The sequence below is a fragment of the Camelus bactrianus genome, chromosome 3 (assembly GCF_048773025.1).
Source record: "Camelus bactrianus isolate YW-2024 breed Bactrian camel chromosome 3, ASM4877302v1, whole genome shotgun sequence".
Classification (NCBI taxonomy): domain Eukaryota; kingdom Metazoa; phylum Chordata; class Mammalia; order Artiodactyla; family Camelidae; genus Camelus; species Camelus bactrianus.
The window spans coordinates 67,142,315-67,169,093 of record NC_133541.1 but is presented as its reverse complement, the minus strand read 5'-3'; the positions used below and the strand labels follow the sequence as shown (position 1 = coordinate 67,169,093).

The 26,779-nt window shown below is 40.6% G+C and overlaps 1 protein-coding gene across 1 annotated transcript in view; it reads left to right on the top strand.

Moving 5' to 3' along the window:
• The first annotated feature begins 2,378 nt into the window (after positions 1-2,378).
• The window catches only part of PCSK1 (proprotein convertase subtilisin/kexin type 1), a 39,607-nt gene continuing 15,206 nt past the window's right edge, over positions 2,379-26,779 (top strand). Inside the window, exons 1-9 of the mRNA XM_074360392.1 lie at positions 2,379-2,747; positions 6,214-6,318; positions 9,621-9,731; positions 11,645-11,791; positions 13,095-13,171; positions 18,420-18,508; positions 21,187-21,359; positions 22,355-22,567; positions 25,031-25,131. Coding sequence (XP_074216493.1) covers positions 2,568-2,747; positions 6,214-6,318; positions 9,621-9,731; positions 11,645-11,791; positions 13,095-13,171; positions 18,420-18,508; positions 21,187-21,359; positions 22,355-22,567; positions 25,031-25,131 — 1,196 coding nt within the window. The 5' untranslated portion in view covers positions 2,379-2,567. The remainder of the gene's footprint in view (positions 2,748-6,213; positions 6,319-9,620; positions 9,732-11,644; positions 11,792-13,094; positions 13,172-18,419; positions 18,509-21,186; positions 21,360-22,354; positions 22,568-25,030; positions 25,132-26,779) is intronic.

The window sequence follows — 26,779 nt, the reverse complement described above, 5'->3', positions numbered from 1 at the left end:
TGATAACTGGCTCTTCAAATTCATGTTATAAAATACAACACTGTTGGGCCTGGAGGTTATTACTATGACCTAATATAGCAGGATAGGGGTAGTCCTTGATATAACAAATTAAGATGGATTTTACATCTATTTTCACCCTTAGCTTTGGCAAATATTCATTTCTTCTGCATCCCCAAAATCGTGGCAAGTAAAATTCTTCGGATAAAATTAAGGCAATTTCAGAATAAATTACCAATATACATATTGTTTGGATGGGAATATTATCTTTTTACTGTGATAATTTAGTTTGCCTTATTAAATATATTTTATTTATATTTATATATAAATATATATCAACCAAATGTTAATCCAGGTGTATGGTTAATGAGACACTGGCCTCATTGCTAACATTCTGTCAAACTGATTTACTTGAACAATATAAGAAAGGGCAAACACATTCCTGCCCTTATCTACCATTATTAAACATTTGCCACCAGTTTCTTTTGCTTTGTGAACACACAGTTAACATCTATCTGCTGTGAAAATGAAACACCCTATGAGCCTGAGGCCATAACTCAGGCTGAAGTACAAAAGGAAAAGAAGACAGCTCAACCAGCCGTCAACACTCACACATGTGAATTTTCAGAGCCAACAGAAGAACAATCAATCTGAACCCATTCTACAGCATCTCATGTGAGAGTTACTCATAGACTTAACTGCATCACATGGCTTATTAATGTCAGCTTTTGTTTTTGTTAGGAAGCTTTATGTTTAAAGAAATTATCAGTATACTTCACATTTCTGCAAACACGGAGACAAATGAAGAATTAACACAATTTAGCCTCATCCTGCACCAAACCTCCATCTCATTTGCTTCCTGTAAAGAGTTACCTCTTGCTTCCTTTTTCCACAAGCTCATGCTTTGTTCCCACTCATATCCCTGTTCTTTCTTTTCTAGAATAGGCTGCGCCCCCCGGCGGTTGGGAGCTTTAGGAAAACAAAAACAAATCTTTCACAGGCAAGACATTTAATTCCCTACAATTTTGCTTTTGGGCTGAGTCCATCGCGTTCCCGCGAGCTCGGTCTCAAGTAGTTACGATTATAACCTAACCATACTTCTCCCCTGCGGTCAATTTCCTATTTCACTATTTAAAAGAGGGTAAAAGGGTAAAGACACCAGTCAAAATAGAAATAGTTTGGTTGGGGTCAGCTGCAGAAGGGCAGCAGTCCTTGTAGCTCGGAAGGGCAGCTCCAGCGTATGACGCTGTCCATACCTCGGTGCTGAATACTACACACGCTGTCATTTCCCGCCAGGTTGAACCAACCCCTCAGGATCAGAATAGGATCAGCCACAGCACGCTAAACCCCTTTCTCTTTTCTGGGGCTGGGGCGGGGGGAGTGGGGAGAAGATAATATAGACGTCTGCTGATTCTCTTACCATGGGAAAATATTCTTCTACAAAAATAAATTGTGCATTTTATGGGAAAATAATGGCATAACTTCAGCTCCTCATCAAAGTGAAGCGCTCTACTGAAGAAAGAATTGAAAGTTCAGAATAAATGAAACCTGCTCTTTCTTTCCCTGAGTCAACACAACAGCATTTGGGGTACCTACACTCCCTGATGATAAAGCAAATAATTTTGTTTTTAAAAAATCATGTAAATAAAAAAATGAAAAATAAGTCACGTGATTAATCTTTTTTTCTGATAAGTACAATAAAGGGATGACAGTGGGATAGAATCTGGGATAGAATTCTACATATTGTTTTACTGAGACTGAGAAACAGAAGAGAGAAGGACGTAAACTTGTTAACAAAGGTGATTTAAATGGTCTAAAATGCGTTTTTAAAAGTATTGCTTTAACATCGTCTTCCAGATGTGTTCATTTCCCCAAGCAATTTAGATCAAAATCTGGGCAACAGAAGCTTCCCTTCTTCCCTCTGCCCTCCTAGCCTCTGTCCAATTTGAAAGACTTAAAAACCCTGTTCTTCATTGCAGGTGTTGATATCCACAGGGGTCGTTATAAGATTGGTCTCCCTCCCTCTACACATGAGATAATGAAGTAAAGATAAAGAAAACGGACAGAAGGGAAGGAAAGTGTGTTGCACTTCCAATCTTTGATTCTTGGTAGTTACATTCAAATGGGGCACTTCTCTTTGAAAAGTGAATATGTTTCCCACGGCTACAGAATTTACAGTCAGACAGGGAGCCGACTTAACCGATCCCAGCAAACGTTTCCTTCCTTTTCTTAATCCCTCGCTGCTTATTTTAGCCGCTTCTCTACCCCGCCGGGAATACCATCCAGATCTTAGTCCAGGTAGATCTGACGTCAAGAGATGGCTTTCGTCGATTTGACGTGTAAACACTCATTTCCATTCCGACTCGGAAGGGCTGGGGCTCCACTCAGCCGGGAGACCGAAGCGCTGCACTAAGCGCTCGTTGCTTCCCAGCCTCTCCTGCGCGTCTCTATCTCGTCGCAGAGCAAGCGAGAGCGAGAAGTGGTCCAGAGCCCAAAGGAGGAAGGGGCTTTTCTATATTGCTCCTTGTCCCCCTCTCCTTCCCACTTGTGTGCGAGGCAGTGTAAGAGCCATGGAGCGAAGAGCCTGGACTCTGCAGTGCACTGCTTTTGCTCTCTTTTGCTCTTGGTGTGCATTGAACAGTGTAAAAGCGAAGAGGCAGTTTGTGAATGAATGGGCGGCAGAGATACCCGGCGGACCGGAGGCAGCCTCGGCAATAGCCGAGGAGCTGGGCTATGACCTCTTGGGTCAGGTAAGAGTTTGCATTTTCAAAAAACTTTCTGGGGCTCAAGGGGACGGCGGGACTGGAGCATGATCTCCCAAGTGGGAGTCCCAGGCTGCACTCTCCTGAGCGCAGGGGCAAAGAGCAGGAGCTTCTCCAGCTCTCGCCCCTGGCACGCTTGGAGAGAGAAAGCTTACATTATTTATTGTTTGGGCAGGGCGCAGCCAGGCAGAACCAAGCCTCTGCAGCTGGGTAAGCTTCTTTTGCTGTTTTCCGCTCTGGAAATGAAATCTGTTCCCGCGCGATTTGGAAGAAAAATCCCTCCACGCTTGTTCTCGGGACTTGAGATGCACGCAGGCTCTTACCAACCAAGCGCCTACGGGCGCTCTGTCCCCTGGGACTCAGCAGGTCTGCGTCAGTAGCCGACTGTTTCCTTCTTTTCAATATGGCAGCATCAGATCCAAGTCCTGATGCAAGGGGCCAAGCAGGCTTGGAGATGCCCGCCGGCAGCTTTTACAGATACGCCCAGAGTGCTGGGAGAGCGCCAGTGGTTGAGACTCGTGACCGGGGAACTGGGGGGCCGCGGAATGGCCTGGGGAGCTAGTGGGAGAAGAGGTCGGTGAAAAACATGGGACCACCTTTCTGCGCCTCTACTGGGAACTCTGGATTCTCACAGGGAACTTGCAAAGTCCGAGCTCAACAACTTTGCTAGGTCAGTCCCCCTGATGGGTCAAGCTGCCAAAGTGACTGTGGGGAAAGGATTTTTTTCTTTATTGTTTCTCAGCCAAATGCATAATAGCTTCCCAGGGGTTTCAGCTTGCGAAGGAAACTGTTGCCCATCCAAGTGCGGACTGGGTTAATAGCTAGCGGGGGTGGGGTGGGGTGGGGGATGGGCGACGTTAAGGAAATGAAGGGGGCTTAGTTGTGCGACTCCAGCTGTACCCCAGGGGGTGTGAGTTCTAATCTAAGCTTTCCTTTCCCTTGGGTCTGAATCAAGCTCTCGTCCTTTGCCTTGTAAATCGTTGTGCATCGAAACAGGGGAGGAGGGATTTGTAAAACATTTTGGCGCGTTTTTTCTAGAGGTGATGACAGAGATGCAGCTGAAGTCATGGATGAGTAATCCGCGTGGGAGTTGGCCATTCCATAGATCGACTCTGCTGGGGAATGTGCCTTTCCTTGCCAGAAGCTTCATTCTCCAACTTTATAAGCCAAACTGTCTGAAATGCCCAGCAGGAAAGTCAGTACACATATTGACTTCTCTTCTCTGTGTCCCAGTAGCAGACCAAGACTTTTGCTTTTGCCCTAATCCTTGTTTTGTGCCAGACTTGGTGTTAGGGGATGAGGAATAATAGGGGGAAAAGAAACTTTCAAGAAATTAAGAATCTAGAGTCTGGTTTAGAAATAAATGATTGCGAATTGCATGTAATTGGTGTAGTAACAGAAGCTGTTCCAGGGTTCTCAATACTTGTTGATTGAAAGATTGAAGATGGAAGGGAAATGGGGAGGGATGAAAGACGACAGCCCAAGGAGGAAACATCTGCACAGGGTTTAGGAAGAAGAGTCAAAGGTTGCAATGGGGAACATGTTGAGTTTGAAGAAGTCACTCCAGGCATAGAAAACAGCTTGTGGGAAACCAGGGAGACACAAAAAAAAGTGGCTTAGTGATAAGTCTGGAAACTGCAAGGAATTGTTGGGACCTAAAGAGAGAGTGAGCAGTGGGTGGAATTGTACTGATGGGTACTGTGGGCATTATGGAAATCTTGAGTGCCCTATAAGGAGGAAAAAAACTGAGAACTTCATCATTTGGACAGCTAAATAGTATTGGTAACTGTGTCGTAGAAGGAGACTGGAGGAGAGAGCAAAAAATAAATCCCTCTTCCTTTCTCACCTATTAGCCCCAGACATACATCCAAACCTGGACCATTTATTATAGGCACTGCTTTTCAAAACCACAAATCCCAGTAAATAAATAAATAACAACAAATCAGTATTCTTAGTAGGATCTTCACAGAAGGGATGGATGGCATAATCACAAGAGGCTTTAGAAAATACTGGGAACAGACTCACAGACAGAATACAGATGTGTGGTTGCCAGTGGGGAGGGGGGTGGGAAGGGATAAACTGGGAGTTTGAGATTTGCAGATAACTGACTGGTATACATAAAATAGATAAACAAGTTTATACTGTATAGCACAGGGAAATATATTTAATATCTTGTAGTAGCTCACGGTAAAAAAGAATGCGAGAGTGAATATATGTATGTTCATGTATGGTTGAGGAATTGTGCTGTACACCAGGAGTTGACACAACATTGTAAACTGACTGTAACTCAATAAAAAAAACACTGGGAAAACCCATCTGTATTTACATATGATTTGCATATGTATATTTTCAGGTAAAATGGCATTACTAACAAATGTTTTTAAAATAATAATCGTTTGGAAAAGACTGCATGTGCTTTCCTGGTTCTGCCTATTTCTCCCTTTGTTTACATTTAGCATCACTATCCTGAGCTCCTTAAGGCCTCAAGATAAAGCTGGGATTAGGGGGATGACCAGAAGCAAAACCAGTTGGCAGCACAAACAGAGCAAAGCATTGGTGATCTTTTCTTATGGCTACTGTTCTCTTTCTCCAACTCCATCTATGACTCATAGCAGATTCAATCCCCGAAGTTCAGGCTTGGAGTAGGGCCTAAGTATCTCTAAAAATTCTCTAGGTGATGAGAACCACCAATTTAAAGAATGTAATTCTTCTGAAATAATCCACTGTCAATTGTTTGTCTCTTAATTAAAAAAGAATAGAGCATCTAGAGAATTTAGTAGGTTCAAATTCAGTATTATTTTGAATAAAGGGAAACTAGCTTAAAAGAACAACGAACATCGTTCCAAATGGACCAAATGTATTGATAAGTCACCCAGAGAACTTTACCCACTCTAAGGTGAAACACCTGTCCTAAATGTGGCATCCTGGTTCTTTCCTCAAAGCCTTGAACTATTGGAAAGTCAAATGGTCACAACTAGTAGCTTATAACAATTATCACTATGGATTCAATGGCTATATTTTATAACAACAATGAATTGTTTTAGCTGACACTGCCCATATATAATACCAAAGAGTTTGCTTGCTTTTTAAAAAAATTATTCTTTGCCAAGATAAATTTGACAAAATGAGTATTTTTTATAAATGTCTATCTGCAAAATAATGTCACCTAGAAAAACAAATGTAGTTCCTCTGAACGATGTGAAAGAGAAGCATCACCAGGCCCCGATAATGCTGTCAGCCCAAGTGATAATATCTTGAGACTCATCTCACTCAACTCTCTAAGAATAGAGATGGAAGGCTTCTATTAGCGTCTTCCTCGTCAAGAAAAAAGTTAACTTCAAGTACAAGAAATGGGCTTAACAAAAGTTGCTTGTCTCTAAGTTAGCTGGGTATCAATCTAACCCAAATATACTTATTTTAGGAAAAGGATTTTTATTTTACTTTTCTTTTATAGATTGGATCACTTGAAAATCACTACTTATTCAAACATAAAAACCATCCTCGGAGGTCTCGAAGGAGTGCCTTTCATATCACTAAGAGATTATCTGATGATGATCGTGTAAGTGTTGTGCATTTGTCTTCAAACTAGTAACCTGCCTTACCTGCTTTCTTTATGATTGCCAACAAGGGTAAAAGCACTTTGCAAATATGCTTCTTTTTTGGTTGTGTTCACATTTATCTGTAGTGTTTTTTAATTATTTCCACAGGGTTATAATTGTACATAATAATAACTAGATTGGATTGAATTGGTTGACTAAATTTTACATGTATAAATATATAATACATGTAAAATATATATTATATATCTAAAACACTAACTTACAAATCCAGTCTAAGAGCATGAAAGTGAATACTGAGAATCAAGTGGCAGCACCAATAAAATGTTTGACAATACAGTCAATCAACAATCTTTTACTATAATGCCTATTATGCACTAAGCACTTTGATATCTCATATGGTGATGCCAAAGAAATATAATATATAAGCCCTGCTTTTAATAATATTTCAGTGTAACTGAAAAAAATCACTCTGTCACTCCTACTTGATTTGGTTATACAGATATAACTAGTGTTTTTGAGGGAGCTTTAAATCCATGTCTTCATGAGGCAAATGTTTTCTTCCAGAAGTATTGTATTGTTTGATCCAAAGCATTTGATCTTTTTTATCCCGGTGTGTATACATATTCAATGATTAGGCAACAGCAGGAAATGTCTAGAATAAATCTAGGTAAAGTGTGGGGCCATTCATGTATATTTAATGTACCTATTGATTTTTGTAGTCTGTTTTCAAGGTCAGCTAACATATCAGTAGAAATTTTGACATGAAATAGAAATTTGAAGTACTGGAATTTGCATATACAACGTTGCCTTTTCTCAAAAATGTGCCATACTAGTGGAAATTTGTCCTGGCTGGCCTGATATCTGTATACATGATTTCTGTTGTCTAGAACACTCTAGAGAATTATGATAACTTTATGGAAAATAAAACACACGCTGTCACCTTTCCAAAAAGAAAAGTATAAGTGACAGAAAGGTGTTTAGAACAGTTGAAAGTACATGGAATTCATGAACCCTGTAAAATAATTTGCTATCTTATTTGTTATGCAACTGATAAAATTTAGAGAAAAAGAAGAAAAAGACAAATTATGAGGTTAAGGAATGACTGGGCCTGGGTTACCAGTGTTGAAACATGAAAGAAGCAACCACCTCCACACCAAGAATACTGTATCAGAACTATGGACAGTGACCCACAGCTCACATACAGCCATTACTGGCTTTTATTCAAGTTACTGGCTAGATGTGGAAAACCAAAGACCCTGAACATTAAACGTTTCTTGCCCAGTGAAATCTTCCCTTCGCTGTCCCAAGGCAGGTGGCTAATTTTATGTGGGCTCTGGAAGTGGGGTAACTTGCAGCACTCTGGCTAGGCTTACTCCTTGGGCAAAAAACAAGAGAGATATTTCCTTGTCTGCCTAAAAGCATGTCTGACATTAATGCACAAGAAAGTCAAACTGACCTCCCTTCTCATTTTCATAGTAGAAAATTGGACAGAGTGGAGCAGACCTAGCTGTTATTATTACTCAAAGTCTTTCACTAAAATGAACAGATGGCTCAGTTCTACTCTTTAGGTATTTCCTTAATAATTGACTGGGGGTGGGAAATCTCAAAGCATAATGAGAAAGAGCTAAGAATTTACTCTAGAGCATAACTTCATAAGAAAGGAGTCTGTATATTCCTATGAAAAGTTATCCCCAGAATAATTTTATTTCAGGAAAATCCTAGAACCCACTGAAACTTGCAGTAGAAAGTTGGACTAGATGATTTTTAATGCCCTTTTCAAATCAAAAGGGTTATATACAATTAAGTACATGATACCTATTATATACATACTAGAAGGACATCACCAGTTTGCTCTGTTCCATCTGGTCTGCTCTTATAGAGATTAATATGGGATTTGGAGTTAATGATATTAATCACAACACTATTTCCAACAATTGGATGTTTATCTGATCAGATGGCAGAGTGCCTCTTCTTATATTCCATTTTTTAAAAATCACTTTTGATTCTCATTTTATTGCTCTTTTTTGATAAGGGTATTATTCTTTCAAATCAGCCCTCTGAAATGCAGCAGTAAGCTACCTTTACAAGTCAGTTAATAAAAGCTCCAACTGTTAGTGACTCTCTCCCTCAAAGATTAGTACTTGTTCCCTAGCAGCCAGCTCCCAAAGACCAACTCGGATGACAGGCAGTATATTCCAAGCATTGAGGTATTTTAAGCCAAAACAATTAAGCTTGAAAATACAAGCATTTTAAAAATAAATTATAGTGACTAATTTCTGGCTCTCAAGTCCCTCCCAGTGTTTATAATAGGCTTGCAGTATATTTTCTCATTGAAAATTCAGGGCAGCCATAGTGGATGGTTTTATCCTTTAGTTGCAAATTATTTTTCAGTTTTTATTTTTGGATCTGACTCATTAGTATTCTCACATTAACGGTATCCTATCACACACTGGACTATCACCATGTGTACCAAAGAGAGGATATGTTTTGGGTAGGAAACAATCATGTTGCACAGCAAAATAGGAGCATGGTATTATTTCATAATGAATATAACCACAAGGCAGTCCCTCATCCTCTCAGGGCCTCAAGTATAATTGGATTATACTATAAATGTGGGGAAGGTAATTTCTGTATTGTCAGATCTCTTTGCATAATACACGAAACTAAATTAATGGTAAGTGTGCACCGTCAGTAGTGCTCATTCATCACCCTGGATCTGTTCCTCTTATTAAATACTCTTAAGCAGGTGGTTGAAGCAGTGGAGCCAGAATTTTGAATTTGCAAAGACACTGCACCTTTCCTGTCTTTTGTTACATTTGCAAATTCTATTTTGTGTGTAAAGAAAGAGAAATTAAGCTTTAAGAGCACCATAACAGCAATCACTGGAATCTCTTAGCTTCTTAACTTATTCCATGAAAATAGACAAGTTTTCAGCTACAGAACCCTGGAACCTCAATATAAAAATGATTATTATGGTCCATTTGCTGATGAAAGCAGGCTGAACTTTTACTTCCACCATAATCACAATGTAAATAATTTGAGGGAATCATCACTTCACTGACTGCTTCTCCTCCCCCTATTAGAGTAAAGGTACACTTACTCCATTACAGGAAATGTTTATCTCCCCAGCAGGCAATCCCTTCATCTCACTGAGCTACCAGTTTGATCTGTAGTCAAACGAAAACACTGTGGAGCTGCCTGAACTCTGATGGAGAGGGTACTACAACTAGTTAGAGGAAAGATGGTTACACCAGAGGTAGCTATTTGACTGTTGGTTTTCTTGCTATGAAACTCCTTGTAGGTGATATGGGCTGAACAACAGTATGAAAAAGAGAGAAGTAAACGTTCAGTTCCAAGAGACTCAGCACTAAATCTCTTCAATGATCCAATGTGGAATCAGCAGTGGTACTTGGTAAGTACCTACAGAAGGACCACGTGGGACTTGTGCACAATAGATTTTTTTTTTTTAATGATGGATAATTCAGCAGAGGGTTATGTCACCTGGAGATTAGGTTTGATAAGACCTTCCATTGTCTGGATTTTCTGTTTTATTAGGTAAGAATGTCTGAAATACAGCTCTTTAGCTACTGTGAAAGGAAAGATTATTGCCTTTTTGTCTTCTTAAGTTTATCTGGAATAAGTACAAAAGAATCATGTCTTCCAAGTTAGGAATTCCAAAATAGTACTCATGGGAAAAATCACATTTGCTCAAAGTTACTCTTGAGAACACTTTAAATCACCCAAAGAGTACAGTGAACATGATTCAGTACAGCCCTGAGAGGCAATTTTAACATGCTTACAGGTAAGAATTTCTGAACTAGGCTAAAGGAAGGAACACAAGGAAAGACACAAGGCATCTCTTCACAGATTTCTATACTTGAGAGCCACTCTACCTTTAAGATAGTTCCAGATTCCTACTGGAACGTGGGCATTGAGTGGAAAAATTGTAAGCGCTCCTGCTTGCCTGTAGAGTGCTCTTCCTCCTGTTTTAATATGAAGGCTCTGTCATAGTAATACATGTTAAAAGATATGTTTATTTGTTGAGGATATTATAAAAGATAAATTTTCATGATAACCGTAAGCCAAGGCTTAGACATCCTTGTTGCAAAATGGATGGGAAAGGAGATCAATTCCTCTTAGAACTCTCTTAACCTAAGCAGGACTTGCTCATTGCAGTGCAAGAGACCCATTAGCTAAGATTGGTGCATTTACCATGTGCCAAATCCTATTCTAAATGTTTGACATGAATTGACTCATTGAGATCTCACACAACATTTTGTTGTAGATACAGTAAATATGCCCATTTATCAGATGAAGAAACAGAGACGTTGTTAAGTTGAATCGCTTGCCAAGATCACATGGTTACTAGTGGTGGGGCCATAATTCATGGCCATACTCTTAACAACCACACTCTATGAATTTTCTTGTGACTGACAGAGAGAACTTCTTCTCTGGCTTTGGCCAACATGTTGTGTGTAGTTCAAGCCTCCTGCAATTCAGCTACATGTTGGCCCAGTAAATTCTGGGTTTGTCCTACATCTTCCTGAGGGGTATCAGCCACTGGGCAATGCATTCACTGATACTTTTGATTGTTGTCATTTGCAAATTTCTTATTGACCTCCTTCACTAAAAGCCTGGCACTCTTCCAGTGCATCTCTCTTACATGCTTGGGGATTTTACTCATATCTGTGTTCCAGCTCTTCTTCCCTAGAAAACTGTAACTATCAGAAAAGTTATCTGAAAAAAAATCCCAAATCTCCTCTCACAGATGCTTACTCCCTAAATTACTCATACTTGGAAACAGGCAGTTAAATTGCAAGTCTTGGTGAGGCCACAGCCTACTGGGCATTCCATGTTTTGCCTTTACTTTTAGAAAAGTTACAGAAACATCCATGTATAACTGTGAACCAGACAACATAGTAGGTTCAGTATGGCATGGAGGCTCGGGATTTGAGGGGAGATGGAAACATGGGACATCAAATAAAGCTTTGGTAAATGAAAAGCGAGAGCGTGTAATTATAAATGAAAGCAACTTAGGGACAAACTTCTTCTCCAAAGCCACATAGGTCAAAGAGAAGGGGCACAGGGTGATTCATCCTTTAGAGTGATTTTCCACTGGAACAGTTGGAAAAACAACAGCACTCTGATGATTCACTTGGTCCTACCCTCAAGTTTTTTTTTTTTTACTTCACCTAATTGCCTTCTTCTAAAGAGTAGAGTGACCCCGGGAAAAAGAAAGACGGGTATCCAGACTGGAGCTTCAGTTCTCATTTTGTAGCAAGCAGATCATGATTTTATCAATGCTTCCTTGTTTTTCTTTACCAGCAAGATACTAGGATGACTGCAGCCCTGCCCAAGCTGGATCTCCATGTGATACCTGTTTGGCAAAAAGGCATCACAGGCAAAGGAGTTGTTATCACTGTACTGGATGATGGCTTGGAATGGAATCACACAGATATCTATGCCAATTATGTGAGTCTGAGTCCTCCTGTGAGTGTAACTTATGGAACTGTCTACACAGACACAGTTAGGGCTTTCCTTCCCTCAAACAGGAGGCTACTCTGATGTCAGCCCTGGGAATGGTGGACCGACCTTTGTCACTGTCCTCACCCTCCTGCCAGCGCACACAAACTTTCTTTTGTTTCACTGGGCATTGAAAGAATTCAGTGGAGCCAAGGACTATACAAAAACCTGTGTGTTGGGATTGGGGGAGAACTTACTAAGTTATTAAAAGCCATTCAAATTCTATGTCACTCAGTATTGGGGGATATTAAAGCAATCAAATCAAACCTGATGCCTTAGATCATTTTCATAGTCTTTCTCCTCATAGTCCTTATGGGTCAATATCTCTCACATTATGAAGTTATGTGAATATGATTTCTTCCATGGAAATCAAAGCATACACCACAAAGCACAAAAAAAAGTCAAACCAAGAAAAGCCATTAGAAATGGGAACTAAGTAAACAAAAGTTAGCTACTTAATTGTTTATGAAGTTCTTCATAATATTTTAGGTCTTTAGATGAGTGTTTAGTCTTGAAAATTGCCCTTTGGCTTTCTATCAACCTTTCCACTAACCAACATTCCCAGCTAAAGAGTAAAGGAAAAGGGAAGGAAAAGAAGAGATGAAAAATATTAGTAGAAAGTAGCAATTATTGAAAGATATGGAAAATACAGAGAAGGAGTAGTAATGGTGATACAATTCCTACGTGGAAGATGTTTAAGAGTGGCAATCTGGTTGGAAAAGGGGATAGGACCTGGAAGCTGGTCTTGAATTTCAAGCACACCCTCTTTAATTAAATTATATGTTTATTTTAGAGTAACAGGGGAGGCTGAAGGAGATCACTGTTGACCTGAGCCCCACCCCAGAGCCAGTCTTTCCATCTATTTTCTTAAGAGAGATGAGTGTCCAAGTGTCACTAACTAGCTCTCTGGCTTAGTTATTAAGTCATTCATCTTCTCTGGGACTGTTTTCTCATTTGAAAAATGAGGTGGCTGAACTAAGTAAACTCTGGTTCTTTCTGGTTCTAGCATCCTATGAGCTTCTGTGAGCTGTACCTTTGGTAACATTCACTGAGAATTGGACCCTGGATCATTTTTTTATGTACATTGTCTCTGCCTGGTTTATGGGTATAATAAATAATTAGCAACTGGGCCAGAAACTCTGAAATGCTTACTTTTGAGCCATCAGCCAGGATGGCAACGGGATAGGGGTAGAAAGCTTGGAAACTGCTGCTTTTTAATGATGCTACAGTGTTATTTTTGTTCTCTCTTTAGGATCCAGAGGCTAGCTATGATTTTAATGATAATGACCATGATCCATTTCCCCGATATGATCCCACAAATGAGAACAAGTGAGTAAATGTGAATGTGGGAGGGCGGGGGAGCGATAAGTGCTTTAAAATGCTTTTATCTTATTTGAGAAAATTACACTATAAACATGATCCACATTTTAGTACTCAGAAAATGTTCATGTACACCATCCATACCACAATATTTTGTTGCTTTTAAAACAGAAACAAAAGCTTCTATTTGTACATTCCCTTTGGCTTACAGAACTGTATTTGAATTCATCTTTCTTAAATTATGAAATGCTCCCCTCAAATGTTACTGAATAGTTACATAGCTTTAGGAAAAATGTTTGAGACATAAAGAATAAAAACCTTGAGCCCATGTACCCTGTTCCCAATTCCTCTCTGAATCTTTCACTATTAGTGACGTGCTTGAGGTTACTCATGAAAAGAAACATAGATGACCAAGATAACAAATCCACATGACTTGCTCTGGTGGCCACAATCATGTTCACCAGCTCTCTCTGGAAGAGCGTGATCAGACCCCAGAGAAAAGAAATGTACCCTGAGGCCTGGCCCTCAGATCCAACACAAGTCTCCAGGGCATTAGGCTAGGCAGTAGCCTGGTCCAGAGCTCGTACTGGGTATGCTAAAGCTGAAGGGAAGAGAACAAGGGTATCTTCTGACCCCTAAACTAACTCTCCATGGCAGCCACAGGGTCATGAGGAAGGCCAAGGGCCAGACTTGCTAAAGTAAGAGGCCAAATAAAGATACGGAGGCAAGAGGTATTTTAACCTTTATTTCCTAGCCCCTAAGAAACTTCACCCTCTAGGCACATGGCCTCAAGTGTCCATGCCCGTGTGAGAACTCATCTTTGTGCACAATGATGTCTCTTGCAGACTTTAAGGAGACATTCCTACTTTCCTCTTCATTTGCTCCACCCAAAAGAGACTTGCACCAAAGTAGATGAAAGCCAAGGAAAAATTAGTGCTTGCTGCTCTGAGTGGGGATGGAAAGAGCAAGCAATGAAAAGCTCTTTGTGGATGCCACATCAAGTGCTTCCCTTTTCTTTTCTCCTCTTTTGGACTATTACCCAAACTGGGTCCATCAAGCTCTCTCCTCACTCTTTCTTTCCCCCTCTCCAATTCTCTCCCTTTCTTCCTTATTGTCTCAGAATTCCCATGTGGCTGGTGCAATAACACTGACCTAAAATTGTTACTTTGGATTGTCCCCCTCCAGAAGGCCAATAAAACCCTGGAAGAGAGACTGTCATTCATGGACTTAGCCTCAACTTCTGGGTGTATATTTCTTCCTTGGCGAGAAGGGGAGGCTTGGGGAGGGTCCCAGGATACTGCTTCTTTCAGTACCATTTACTTCTTCTGGAGTTTATTTGTTAAAGGGGTTAACAGCAAACACCCTTAGACGTTAGAACATTCCATTAACAATACAAAAGAAACTGTGAAGGGTCACCCTTGAAGCAAAGTGGGATGGCTCTGGAACTTAGAGCAGGGCCAACAGACAAGTGTTCAGCCATATTTCTGAGTTAGAGCAGTGCAGGACCAGGAGGAACATCTGTACTTTAAGAGCACAACCTTGTAATGTCAGCTTGGCAGCAGCAATGACTTTGCTGATTACCAGTGGGGAGGGTGACCTTGAAGAGATCACTTATCTCACTGTGCCTCTATTTTTCATTTTGTCCCCTAAAATGGTGACAAGGCCCCTGTTCCCTACCCTCCTAAAAGGAAATTCCTTAGGAAATGGGCAATAGGATCTTGGAAAAAAGCGGCACCCTTCTTAGAATGAAGTAAAAATGACAACCCATTCCACTCCGTTGGTCAAGACTAAGAGGGAAATCCCCCAGCCACATGGGTGCAGCTGGGGAGACTTAGCTGGAGGTGTCAGCCTCCTTCCAAAGCAGCCCCGGGTCTGGCCTAAGATGCAGTGTGGGGTGATAACTTGCATCGTAGACGCAGGATAGGTGAACACCTGGTGAAATGATATTCTGTAAAGTTTCTGTACTCAGGATAAAAGTACTCCCTCTTCCCTCCTCCCAAAAAAGAGACTCTCAACTCACAGTACTTATAATAGCCCCATTTGCCTCAACTCATGGAATTCCAAGGCCTCCAGGAAGCGGCCCATATAATTGTACGTATTTTGCGCCTGCAAACTCTGAGCTTCTAGAGCGTAGCAGACCACGGACCTGCCACATTGCACAGAGGTAGTGTGACCACAGCCAAACACTTAAGAGCACAGACTTTGCAGCTAGATTTAGATCAAATCTTAGATCTGCCACTTAATAGCTGAGTGATCTTCAGCAAATTATTTAATCTCTTTGTGACTTAGTTTTTACTGTCTACTAAAAAGGAATAATAATAGTAATTATTTCAGTGGGTCATTATGGGGGTTAAATATGTTTATATACGTAATTGGCTTGGATAGTGCCTGGTACATGGACAGAGCTAAGTGTTTGCTATGACGATGATGATGATGATGATGATGATAATGATGACAATGACCCTAATGATGATGATGATCAGGGATTCTCATTTAGCAACCATGGTAGACCTCCTTTCACTGAGAAATAAGCATGACAAGAATAATACCACCCAATGAGAGCAGAAGCAGAGACAAATCAATTTTCTGAACCAATTCAGAATCTGCTATTTGAAAATTACACAATAAGCAACTCTCTCTCTCTGGGTCCTCTTCACTATCAACCAGAAAGGTAGCAGCTCTATCATTTATCAAAAGGTATAATAAAAAACAGTTACCCTTCCAGCATGTTGTCAGAAACAAATCCCTTACGTTTAGAAAATGAATGGCCCCATTTTGTCTTGGCCTTCATAGCAGATAGAGACCTATTATCTCCCAATTCCCAGGGTATTATCTCTCCAAACTATCTGTGTTGCTGCTGTTCTTTATTACCATGTAAATAAGGTTAATAAAAGCTGCATTTGATTTCTCCTCTGCAAATCAAAAGAGGAATCGCTAAGCAAAAACATCTTAACAGTGCAGGTAGCTCTTACTATTAAGCTGGCATGAATTTGTATTCAGCATTTCAACACCAATTACAGATTATTTTTCCAGTTATATAACATGTATGGCAAGGATATTTTAACTAATACAATAGTAGTCTTGAAACTATCTTGTGGAATAATTTTTTAAAAATTGATTTGTTTAAATGCCAGTTACGACCATTGTTCTAAAACAACCAAGAGCTCTTTTATCTCAGAGCCTGATTGAAGGAAAGAAAGCTGCAGGTCTATAAAGGATGACACAGAACCACTTTGATAAAATCTTCTCTTTTTCTCAAGGTGTGGAGGTGGGAAGAGGAGGAAAAGATATCAACCCCTATTTGTCCCATGATCCTTCACCTTTCAAGAAAATAGCTCTCAGTATGTAAGGAAAGGTTAATAATATGTAGTGTCACATTGCATCATTTTTAGGACAGAGGTACAATGCTGGGGATATTAGCCAACAGGCTGATTCTTTTGGCTCTGCCTGGAGACTTTGCTATCTGGGGCCTTGTCTCCCATCCTGTGTTAATGGAAATACAGGGGGTGGTGTGACATCTGGAAGCACAATTCCAGGATGGCAATTGAATTTCTCCTTTAACAAAGGCAAAGAGGACTAACTTATCAAAGAAGCATAAAATTTCTTCTATGTGTTCAACATGCACACATTTCTTAGGGAATGTGTGTGTTGGTCAGGACAGCTTCAGTTGCAAATGAAAGACTTCTAACTAAAAGATTAAGTAAAATGGGGATTTAGAAAAAATTCACCCAAGGGATGTTCTACCTTCAGGCATTGCAAGATCCAGGAACTCAAATAATATACCGTCAGGACTAGTTACTCTGTCTCCATCTCCTCATACTGCTCACCTCCACTTAGCTTCATTCTCAATAGAATCTTGCTTGGGAGCCAGATCCACATGGCTCACATAGAACTTAAAGATTCTGGAGAAGGAATGTAATTTTCTTCCCGAGAATCTGCCTCAATTCTTGAAAGCTGTCTGGGAGGACAAGCCTCATGATAGAGAATCACAAGGAGTGAGCAAGGGCCACGTCCCAAAAGGGAAAAAAACGCTAGAAAGACCAAAAAGAAATGGATGTCTACTACATCAAGGAAGACCTTGGATTAAAGATAATCACACTGTTCTGACTTGGGACTCCTATCCAGTATTAACATAAAGGAGGAACACTATTTAGTGGAAGGAAACCAGGAAATCAACCAGTCAATTTAGGATTTTTATATTTCGTGTTGGGCTAAATTAATAGATGTCTAGTACAGTGGTGTCTAAAAGCATCTGGCTGAAAGAGTTGCTCAGAGCTAATCCTTCCTCTTTCATCCTCTATGTCAGCATATCTGATCAACGGCTCCTTCAATGCACCAACAGCCTACACACTGTCCCCAGGGGCTTCCACAGTGCAATGAAGTCATGAAATAAACAAATATACATTAATGTTCTCTTGACTTACTGACCCTCCTGCGGTCAGGGAGGAGAGGGAAAAAGACAATCACTATACCTAGAATTGAAGAATTGATGCTTTAATGGTGGACTTTGGTCCACATATCTAAATAGATAGATTGCCACCCCCCCACCCCCCGCCAAATACTCCAAAATCCTAAATTACCCTCTTTATCTGATTGCAAAACCAGTCTTGTTCAGGCTTCTAGTCCCAATCAGAGTTGCAGGAGCACCCTGGTTTTCCAATTAGCCTGTACTGTCTTGTTAATAACTCAAAATCCTCTCACTACCAGAAAACCTTTGGATGTTTTTTAGTTTGGTATATGGCTAGAGGAGGAGAGGAGGGCTTGAGAGGGGACTCTGTTCTCCAAATCCCACTAGGACTGGTCCAGAATAACCTAATTCAACGGAGTCACTAGTGAGGGGTAAATGAGGAGTCACTTTAACACCAAAAAGTACATGCAAAAGGCATTTCTTTGAGATGGTTTCTGAAAGTGTCAGAGCTGCTTGTAAGTATGGATAGCTAACACTTCCTGCCTTCTTACAATATACCAGCCACAGTTCTAAGTGTTCTACATACAACATTTCATGTCATGCCACAATTCTTTGAGGACCAGCAATTTACCCAAGATCACACCACTAGTTAGCAGTAGAAGCTCTAATCTGACCTCACAAACTTGGGATCCAGTACTTGTGACCTACATTTCATTTAATACTGATGGTTTCATCTAAATCCAGCCACAAAGCTGACAAAAAGTTAATATATCTTTGTGTCATGGATGTATATGCAAAACCAATATTTGTCCTCATGTGTTTTTTTAAATCCCGTTTTCTAATCCTCAGACATGGGACCAGATGTGCAGGAGAAATTGCCATGCAAGCAAATAATCACAAGTGCGGGGTCGGAGTCGCATACAGCTCCAAAGTTGGAGGTAAAGTGGACGGCTCTTTCTGTGGTTTGGCAGTTGAATCTGAGTCTTGCATTACCTGGTGCAAATGGGGTAATACAAGACCTGGGTCCCCTGGGGGGGGGGGGGCTTTTCAACAACCAGAGGAAGAAATTGAACCATGCAAAATTTGCCGCCCGACTCAAATACGATTTGCAAGCAAATCAATGGGTCTGGATTCTTAGAAAATGATAGCTGAATACAGCCCATACATCTTGTTGAGGGGAAAAAATGGAAATGTTGAATAGCTTTTGAAGCAAATCTAATTTTCTCTGTGTTCTGATTTAGAAGGCTTTGTTATTGAGTGCTTGCTAAGAGAACAGAAGGAAGAGGTAAATTTAGGCAAAGACTTCCCCTGCCTTTCAATTCTGGAGTCCTTCATTTCATCACTGAGAACAGTTTATTTAACAAAAATAAAAGGAATACATACTTGTTATAGTAAGAAGCCAAAGGTTATCTGGGATAACAAGAATTTAGAATCTCTGGTTGTTGCAGTCAGTGTCTTTATGGGTAAGCAGATGGTAAGTTCCAGCAGGGCGATTTAATAAAGGAACTATTTACAAAAGTTAAAGGAAACCAAAGAGGGGCTAACTAATGTAAGCAGATGTTACCACCCTCAGGACTAATGGAGCAAGAGGAGGAAGTTGGAGAGAGAAGCTGTGGTCATAAGAGACAGCCATTGGACAGGAGCTGTGGCCTTGAGTGCACAGTGGAGCTGCTTCTAGGCAGGGAGGATCCAGGAATGAGTACCTCTCTCTCCCCTCATCCCCCACCTCCCTCCTGCTGCTTTCTTCAGTTGGCTGAAACCAACAGGAAGACAAGAGAGGCCACAGCTGCCATCCACATTCCTGGGAAGAAGGGTGCAGAGTGGATCTGCAGGGGCTCACAGAGAATAAAATTTATTTATTTCTCTCCTCTTACGCCCATCCAACCTTAGGCTTTCATGGTTACACTATAAACACTGCATTTAGTTTTTTTTCTAAAACTACAACAAAAAAAGATCAATTGTAGAACATGGCAGTGACAGTGAAACTCCTTTAAGCCCTATGTAAGAACAACTTGAATTTGGTTCTGTATTCCTTTTCAGAGATCAAATAAACATACACCCCGGCATATGTAATTCATCTCTCACTGACATAGCATGCTTCTAGATTTTAAGTGTCATTCCTGATTCCTTTGATACCAGCATCATAAAAGTGCCATGTTAATTTAAAGAAAATGAAGGCAGCAGCAGAAATTACATAATCACCTAGAAAAAGAATGCATTTTTTTAAGTCATGACAAACTAAGTAGCTACAGTTTGCAAGAGAATCATCTGATCCCTTCATTTTACAAAGGAGGAATCAGAAGCAAGGTTCTCAAGGATATTAAAATACACCTACTATGTGTCCATCATTTACCTTACAACACATTATCCTAGAAGTTAACAGGATGGATTTGACTGCCAGCTTTCTGGGATTCAAGTCCCAGCTTCCCAGTTTCAAGCTATGTGGCCCTAGGCAAGTCACTGTCCCTCTCTGGCCTCAGTCTCTCTCTACCTATAAAATGGGGAGAATTACAGCAGCCACCTCAAATGGCTGTCATAAGGATAGATGAGTCCATACATTTAAGGCCTGTAGAACGGTAGCTGCATACAGTATATCCTCAATGCACATGAGCTGTTATCACCCCCATTTTACAGCGGAAGAAACTGAGGCACACAGAGGTTAAGTGGCTTGCCCATGATCACAAAGCTAGTAAGGGGCAGAGCAGGGATTTTTTTTTTTCCAAAATGCATTTTAAACCATTTTTTAAAATAAATATGACTTCTACTAGTTCAACTACACGTTCTTTTACCTATGTTCCCTAGTAAATAATGGTGTGAAAATCTAAGGCTGTACACTCCACTGTATTATTAGCCTGGAGCCAGGAATAACCAGGTAGCTGCCTGTATTTGTCTAAATTGCTTTTGCCTTCCCGGCCCTTAAATACATGAGTCTGATGATGGGTGACAGCCTGTTGGAAAGCACAAAGAACTACCGCATCTGCCTTCTCCTGATGAAAAATGATTCCCCCTCAGGAGTGAAATCCATGGCAATGATTTCATCCTTGAGATTATTTAGAAGAAAAGGAAGCATGTTCCTTGAAAATGTTTCTTAGCAAACACATAAAAGAATGGCCTCTGGGTTATTTTTAATCAGTGTTCATAAACAAGAGTTCTTTCCCTATTTGTTAGTTGCCTATTGTGGGTAGATCTTTTCAAGCTGCACGGCCCGTACAGAGTGGTTTGTATGGCACTGGCTGGGCTGCAGCCGTTCGTGGTATAGTCGTGGGCAGACATGTTGAGAGACAGCTGTCTGATGCCTCTTTCTGAAAGCTACCCTGTCATTTTCAGGTTATTAGGGAAGCAGAGGGAGGGGAGACAGTTTGTAATCAACAACAAGCATGGCCACTGTACAGCACACATAGTTATCTTTAAAGGGCAGATAAGAAAGCTATTGGAGGCAGTGGCTTGCGTCCTCCTGCTGTGAAGTTAGCAGCTGGGTCACAGGCATTTGGGACATTAACGATTAGCCTGTTTGACTCTTTCGAGAGTCCTCTAAAAAATGAACATTAAGAGCACTGTGCTACTCTATGTGTACACACTGACATCAACTTACATATTTGTCTGTTTGGCTGTTCAGGCATAAGAATGCTGGATGGCATTGTGACTGATGCTATTGAAGCCAGTTCAATTGGATTTAATCCTGGACATGTGGATATTTACAGTGCGAGCTGGGGCCCTAATGATGATGGGAAGACTGTGGAAGGGCCTGGCCGACTAGCCCAGAAGGCTTTTGAATACGGTGTCAAACAGGTGAGATGCTTAATACAGACCCACCTGAAATGAAATCTGACTATTTGAATTGGAGGAGAAGGGAAGAACACTTAGTTTAGATGGAAAGAAACTGTTGTGAATTTCCTGCTGTTGTTTATGACTGGAAGTGCATTTAGAGAGCCAAATCATTCTTCAGTGGGATGGAAGTTAAGGGTCAAGAGAGTTTTCCCCCTTGGGTCTGACATTCAACAGATATTCATTATTCTTAGAATCCTTTCTTAAAAAGTACTCTGGATATACCTTTTCTCATTTTAGTGCTGCTTTTGGATTTCTACACGAAGTAAACTACTACCCAGACCTCTTTCACGTGCTCTGAAAATGCATCCTTAAATAGAGCAATGCCCCTGCCCCCTGCACGTTCCTGCTGAACACTTGTGCCTTGGTTGTGTTGCTGTGTCATTTGGGTTTAGTGTATTCCTGCCAGGATTCTAAGGCCCCTTTCTGCACAGGATGAAACAAAAGTAGAAACTTTGCAGAGCACAAATTGAAAAATCATAGAAAGAGTAGCCTTGACGAGTTCCATTCAATCGAAGAGTCCCTTTTAATGCAGCTGCAAAGCAGATCTGAATAATGCCTGATTTTGTCATTCTATCAGTCAGTCAGAAGATTCAAGCAGAAAGGGAGGAAGTCCAAAGATTCAAGAGTAGTGACAAAAGCCAAGGGAAGAGTGAAAAAAATATGGGTGAGTGCTAAAGGCCAGATTATGAATCCACATAATAAAGAAAAGAAAGAAATGTACTCACTCAGCACCATCCCAGAGAAGGCCCAGATGAAGGAGGACCAGTAGAGCCAAGCTTGTAATGTGCAGTTTCACAAGAGTTCCAGCATGGACACTGGAGGACCTGGAGTTGAAACAGCCTCCAAATTACTGGCTCTGTGAACTTCATGCATGTATTTGTTGGGGATTTTACTGGCACGTGACAGTGTCCCCAATAGATGATAACAGATGTGATACATTCTGGCTTTTCCTTTAGGGAAGACAAGGAAAGGGCTCTATCTTCGTCTGGGCTTCTGGGAATGGGGGGCGTCAGGGAGATAACTGTGACTGTGACGGATACACGGACAGCATCTACACCATCTCCATCAGCAGTGCCTCACAGCAAGGCCTATCCCCGTGGTATGCTGAGAAGTGCTCCTCCACCCTGGCCACCTCCTACAGCAGCGGGGATTACACCGACCAGCGAATCGTATGTTGCTTTTGTCTAACTCTCTCTGCTTAGGTAGGAGAGCACGGCTTGCCTTCAAAAGGATCCTTTGGTCACCCTGATTTGCTTAAGCTTGGTATCTCAGTTGGGGAGACCCACACTTTACTCACTTGAAAGGTGGGTGTATACTGGGAAGTTTTCTTTCTCAGGGATAACGAGGCTTCTGCCAAGATGCTGTTGGCTCTCTGTCAGTTTTACACTCAGCCCTGAGAAGCCACCCACGTGTCATTATATATGGCCGAGACTCCAAATGTCTACACAGTTTGTGTGATGCCTCCCTGAAAACAGCCTTAAAGGAGATTTTGGGGTTGCAGGGGCTTTAACTCCCTTGTACTTGTTGATCCTTTAATAGCAGGGAAAATGTCTGACTTGCCCTTTAGCAGATGATAAAAATACAGAGCATATACCAGCTATGTCTCCTAAGAATGGACGACCTGAAGGAAAATAACAGTCAAAATTTCCCCTGAGGTGAACTTCTCAGCATCCAAATAAGCAGCTTAGGAAGGTTATATGCTCTGAGAGCATCTCCAGCCCACGCTTGGCTGTGCCTTCACTTTCATGAGTCAGATTGCCAAGGGCAATTATTGGATTTCCCTTCAAGGGCATGATGATGAAGGGCTATTTGGGGGCTTTGAGAACAAAGAGATGCACTTTTCATTTAAAAATGTAAAGCCTCAAATTTAACTCCTGACACACAAAGAACCAACTAGCTAAAGTATGGTGATCCTGATCTCAATAAAATAACAGGTCATGATCCCATTAGACTGTGGGTAAACCCCCTAATAATTAGTCCTGGAAATGTGTGTCACATTCATATTAATGGTATATAAATGACCAGAACTACGATCTTCATACCGGATCACTATTCTGGAATGCAGCTTAGTCTAATTCAGACAGTAAAACTGGTCTCACTTAAAAGCCCTCACCTCCCTCCCATGCCCACATCTTCAATTACTCAAATAGACAGTGACATCCTATCCAGGGGTTCTTGATGATGGGCATAACTGACAGCCTTTGGAAGGGGAGTATAACACATGTGCCCCACTTCTATTCATAGCCCTTGCTTCTTGATGTCCATGTGGGTGTCCAGAGTGGCTTTTCAGAAGATGGCCTATTGTGCATGTCAGAGTCACCAGTTCATGGACTGTCCCTGATATGAGGCACTCTGCTCTGAAGTAGGAGGAAAAGTTTCCATCTTTGTAAAGATCCCTCCTTAGGTAAATCAGCCAGAGAAGAGACAGCTGGTGGATTCTATTTGAGACAGTTGCAATAATATAGCCTTTGTTTTACGCAAACTTCTTCCTGGGCACAGTCATCTCTGGGGGCTTACTTGCGTCAGCAGGTAAAAAGGGCAAGCTTGCTTCCGCAGCCCTCTGAGGAACAGAGCCACCATAACGAGATATTCAGTGACTCCAAGTGGGAAGCCAAAGGAGGTGATAATAAAACAAATTATTTTTTTACACCTCCCTCCCACACATTGAAATCTCTAGCTAAAATCTACAGTGCGAGAGCCTTGGAGGGGTGTCTTGTTAGTAATCCTTTGGCTCAACTACTTGTTCAACCAGCAGCACCATGGTTCTTAAGGGCAGACTAATTGGAAGTCTTCTTGGTTTCTTCCCTTCGTCTCAGCAACCTCTTCATTAAGCTAAAATTAGCCTGGGTGACTCCTTATGTGCAATACCAGTGTGTGAAAAGCTTTCACAGACAGGATCTCATTTCAGCCTCAGATTATGAGTCAAGAAACACCAACCTCATTTGACAGATGGGGAAACCAGTAACTTGCACCTGGGACACATCTATTGAGTGGCAGGTTTAGAATTTGAGCCCACATCTAAGTCTACCATGCTTCCATTTGCAAAACTCAACATTTTCATCAAAGTGCAAAGGTGACATTAACTCATGGCTGTAAGATTACATCAACAGTGAGTGCAAACTACACACTAAACCAATTTTGTGCAAGTAGTTCAAGTGGCCAAAATCAGGATGGCTTTACATCCTTGTGCTGAAGAGGCAGTCAAATGTCAATCTGAAGGCAAAAGGGAATTGCACACAAGGCAGAATTTCTAAATATGCCAGGCCAAACACAATAGACCTGATGATTAATGGGCCAGCATGATTCACAGTGATTTTGAAACAGTCCCTTTTTACAGACAGCATTTCGTTGGGGAAATCTCAGTAGAGAAAATATTCATAGTGGGAGTACTTCATCCCCAGAAAAGGCATCCTGATGCCAGAATTATAGACAAGTTGCATATAGAAGAGAGTGAGCTGAAATATCAGCAGATGGCAAACATCCGCCTGTGGTTTGGAGGAGGAAGTAGGGAATCGAATCAGCTGGGCTTCCTGATCATAGCAGATGCAGCTCTCCGTAGGTCTAACCCCCGGGGACAGGATCACACTCCTCACATGTTCTCCCACGTTTCTTTCCTTCCCGATGCCACACAGACGAGCGCTGACCTGCACAATGACTGCACCGAGACCCACACGGGCACCTCGGCCTCTGCACCCCTGGCTGCTGGCATCTTCGCCCTGGCCCTGGAAGCAAAGTAAGGCCCACAAAGCTTCTAATCACCTGTACTAAGGCTGCCTCTCCCTCTTCTTTCAATGCATTTATTATTTTCTGAATACATGGTTACAGTAGAAAACTACAAAAAATAATAAAAATAAGCTCCCTGTTAACATTTCAATCTAAATTTCACACACACACTTATATTACAAAATTAGGATCTTAATTTCACACACTATTTTGTAATTTTTTAAAGCCACCTGTATTAAGAGCACATTCTCACATCTAAATCAATGTTCCTTGACCTTTAAAAACTCATGCTCTCCTCCCAATCCTCCTCTTCCCCCTCAGCTGCAAGGCCTCCTCACTTCTGTTTATTTCCACCAAGAAAGACTTTGTCCAGATAATTTCCTGTGGGTAGTGTTAGGAATAAAAAGCTTATAAAACATCCTTTTTTTAAAAAAAATAAAGATTATATAAGCTCAGTCCTAGAGCTGATATAACAAGAAAATTAAAAACAGAACTTTTATCTTTTTGTAGTATATCATAATATAAATGCAAATTTCATTAAAGTCATCTAATCATGCTTGGATCAACACCCTTGTCCATAGATATTAGTTATCATCTTTGATAATTTTCTTAAGATCAACACCTACAACTGGAATTCTGGGGTCAAAGGGCATGATGTTTTAATGATTTTGATACACACTGTCAAATTACTGTCTAAAAAGACTGCACCATTTTATATTCCCAGCAGCAGTATATGTGTGAAAGTGCCAGTTTCCTAAACCCTTATCAAAGCAATTTTTATTATCTTTTAAAATGTTTGCTACTTTAATAGATGAAAATGCTATCTCATCTTTATATGCTTTTATTTCATTACTAATGAAGCTCAGTGTTTTATATTCTTTCACCATTTATCATCTGTGATCGCTTGTTTATAACCTTGATTTTGTTTTATGGCCTTACTTAGAAAAGCTATTAATGCTAGGTTTGGTTAGTTTGACATTTACCTTTTAATTTTATTTTATGTTATGTTTAACATAATGAAGTTAATAGGTATACAGGTGTATTTGTCAGCCTCTTTCTTAAGGCTTTTCTCCTTTTCTATGCTCAGAAAAATCTTTACAACACCAAATCATATAAGCACTATTTATTATGGCTCCTTTACCATATTTATGTTTTAAATCCCCCTTGGAATATATTTTAATTTATGTTATTAAAAAGGGATTTAGCAATATTTTTTCCTCATAATAGTTATCCAATAGTCCAATACTCAATACAATGTAAAACAAACAAAAAAAAAAGCCTAAATGTCTCATACTGTATATCCACAGCTTTTTTCTTTCTTTCTTTCTTTCTTTCTTTCTTTCTTTCTTTCTTTCTTTCTTTCTTTCTTTCTTTCTTTCTTTCTTTTCTTTCTTTTCTTTCTTTTCTTTCTTTTCTTTCTTTTCTTTCTTTCTTTTCTTTCTTTCTCTTTCTCTCTTTCTTTCTTTTAGTGGAGGTACTGGGGATTGAACCCAGGACCTTGTTCATGCTAAGCACGCACTCTACTACTGAGCTATACCCTCCCCTCACAGCTTTTGATTCATCCTTATTTCTGCTTTCTGATGCTGTGTGGTGAGAAATCTTTAAATGTCAAGTCAGGTGCTATGGCTGCATGATATAGGAAGTGTTTAAACTTGTAA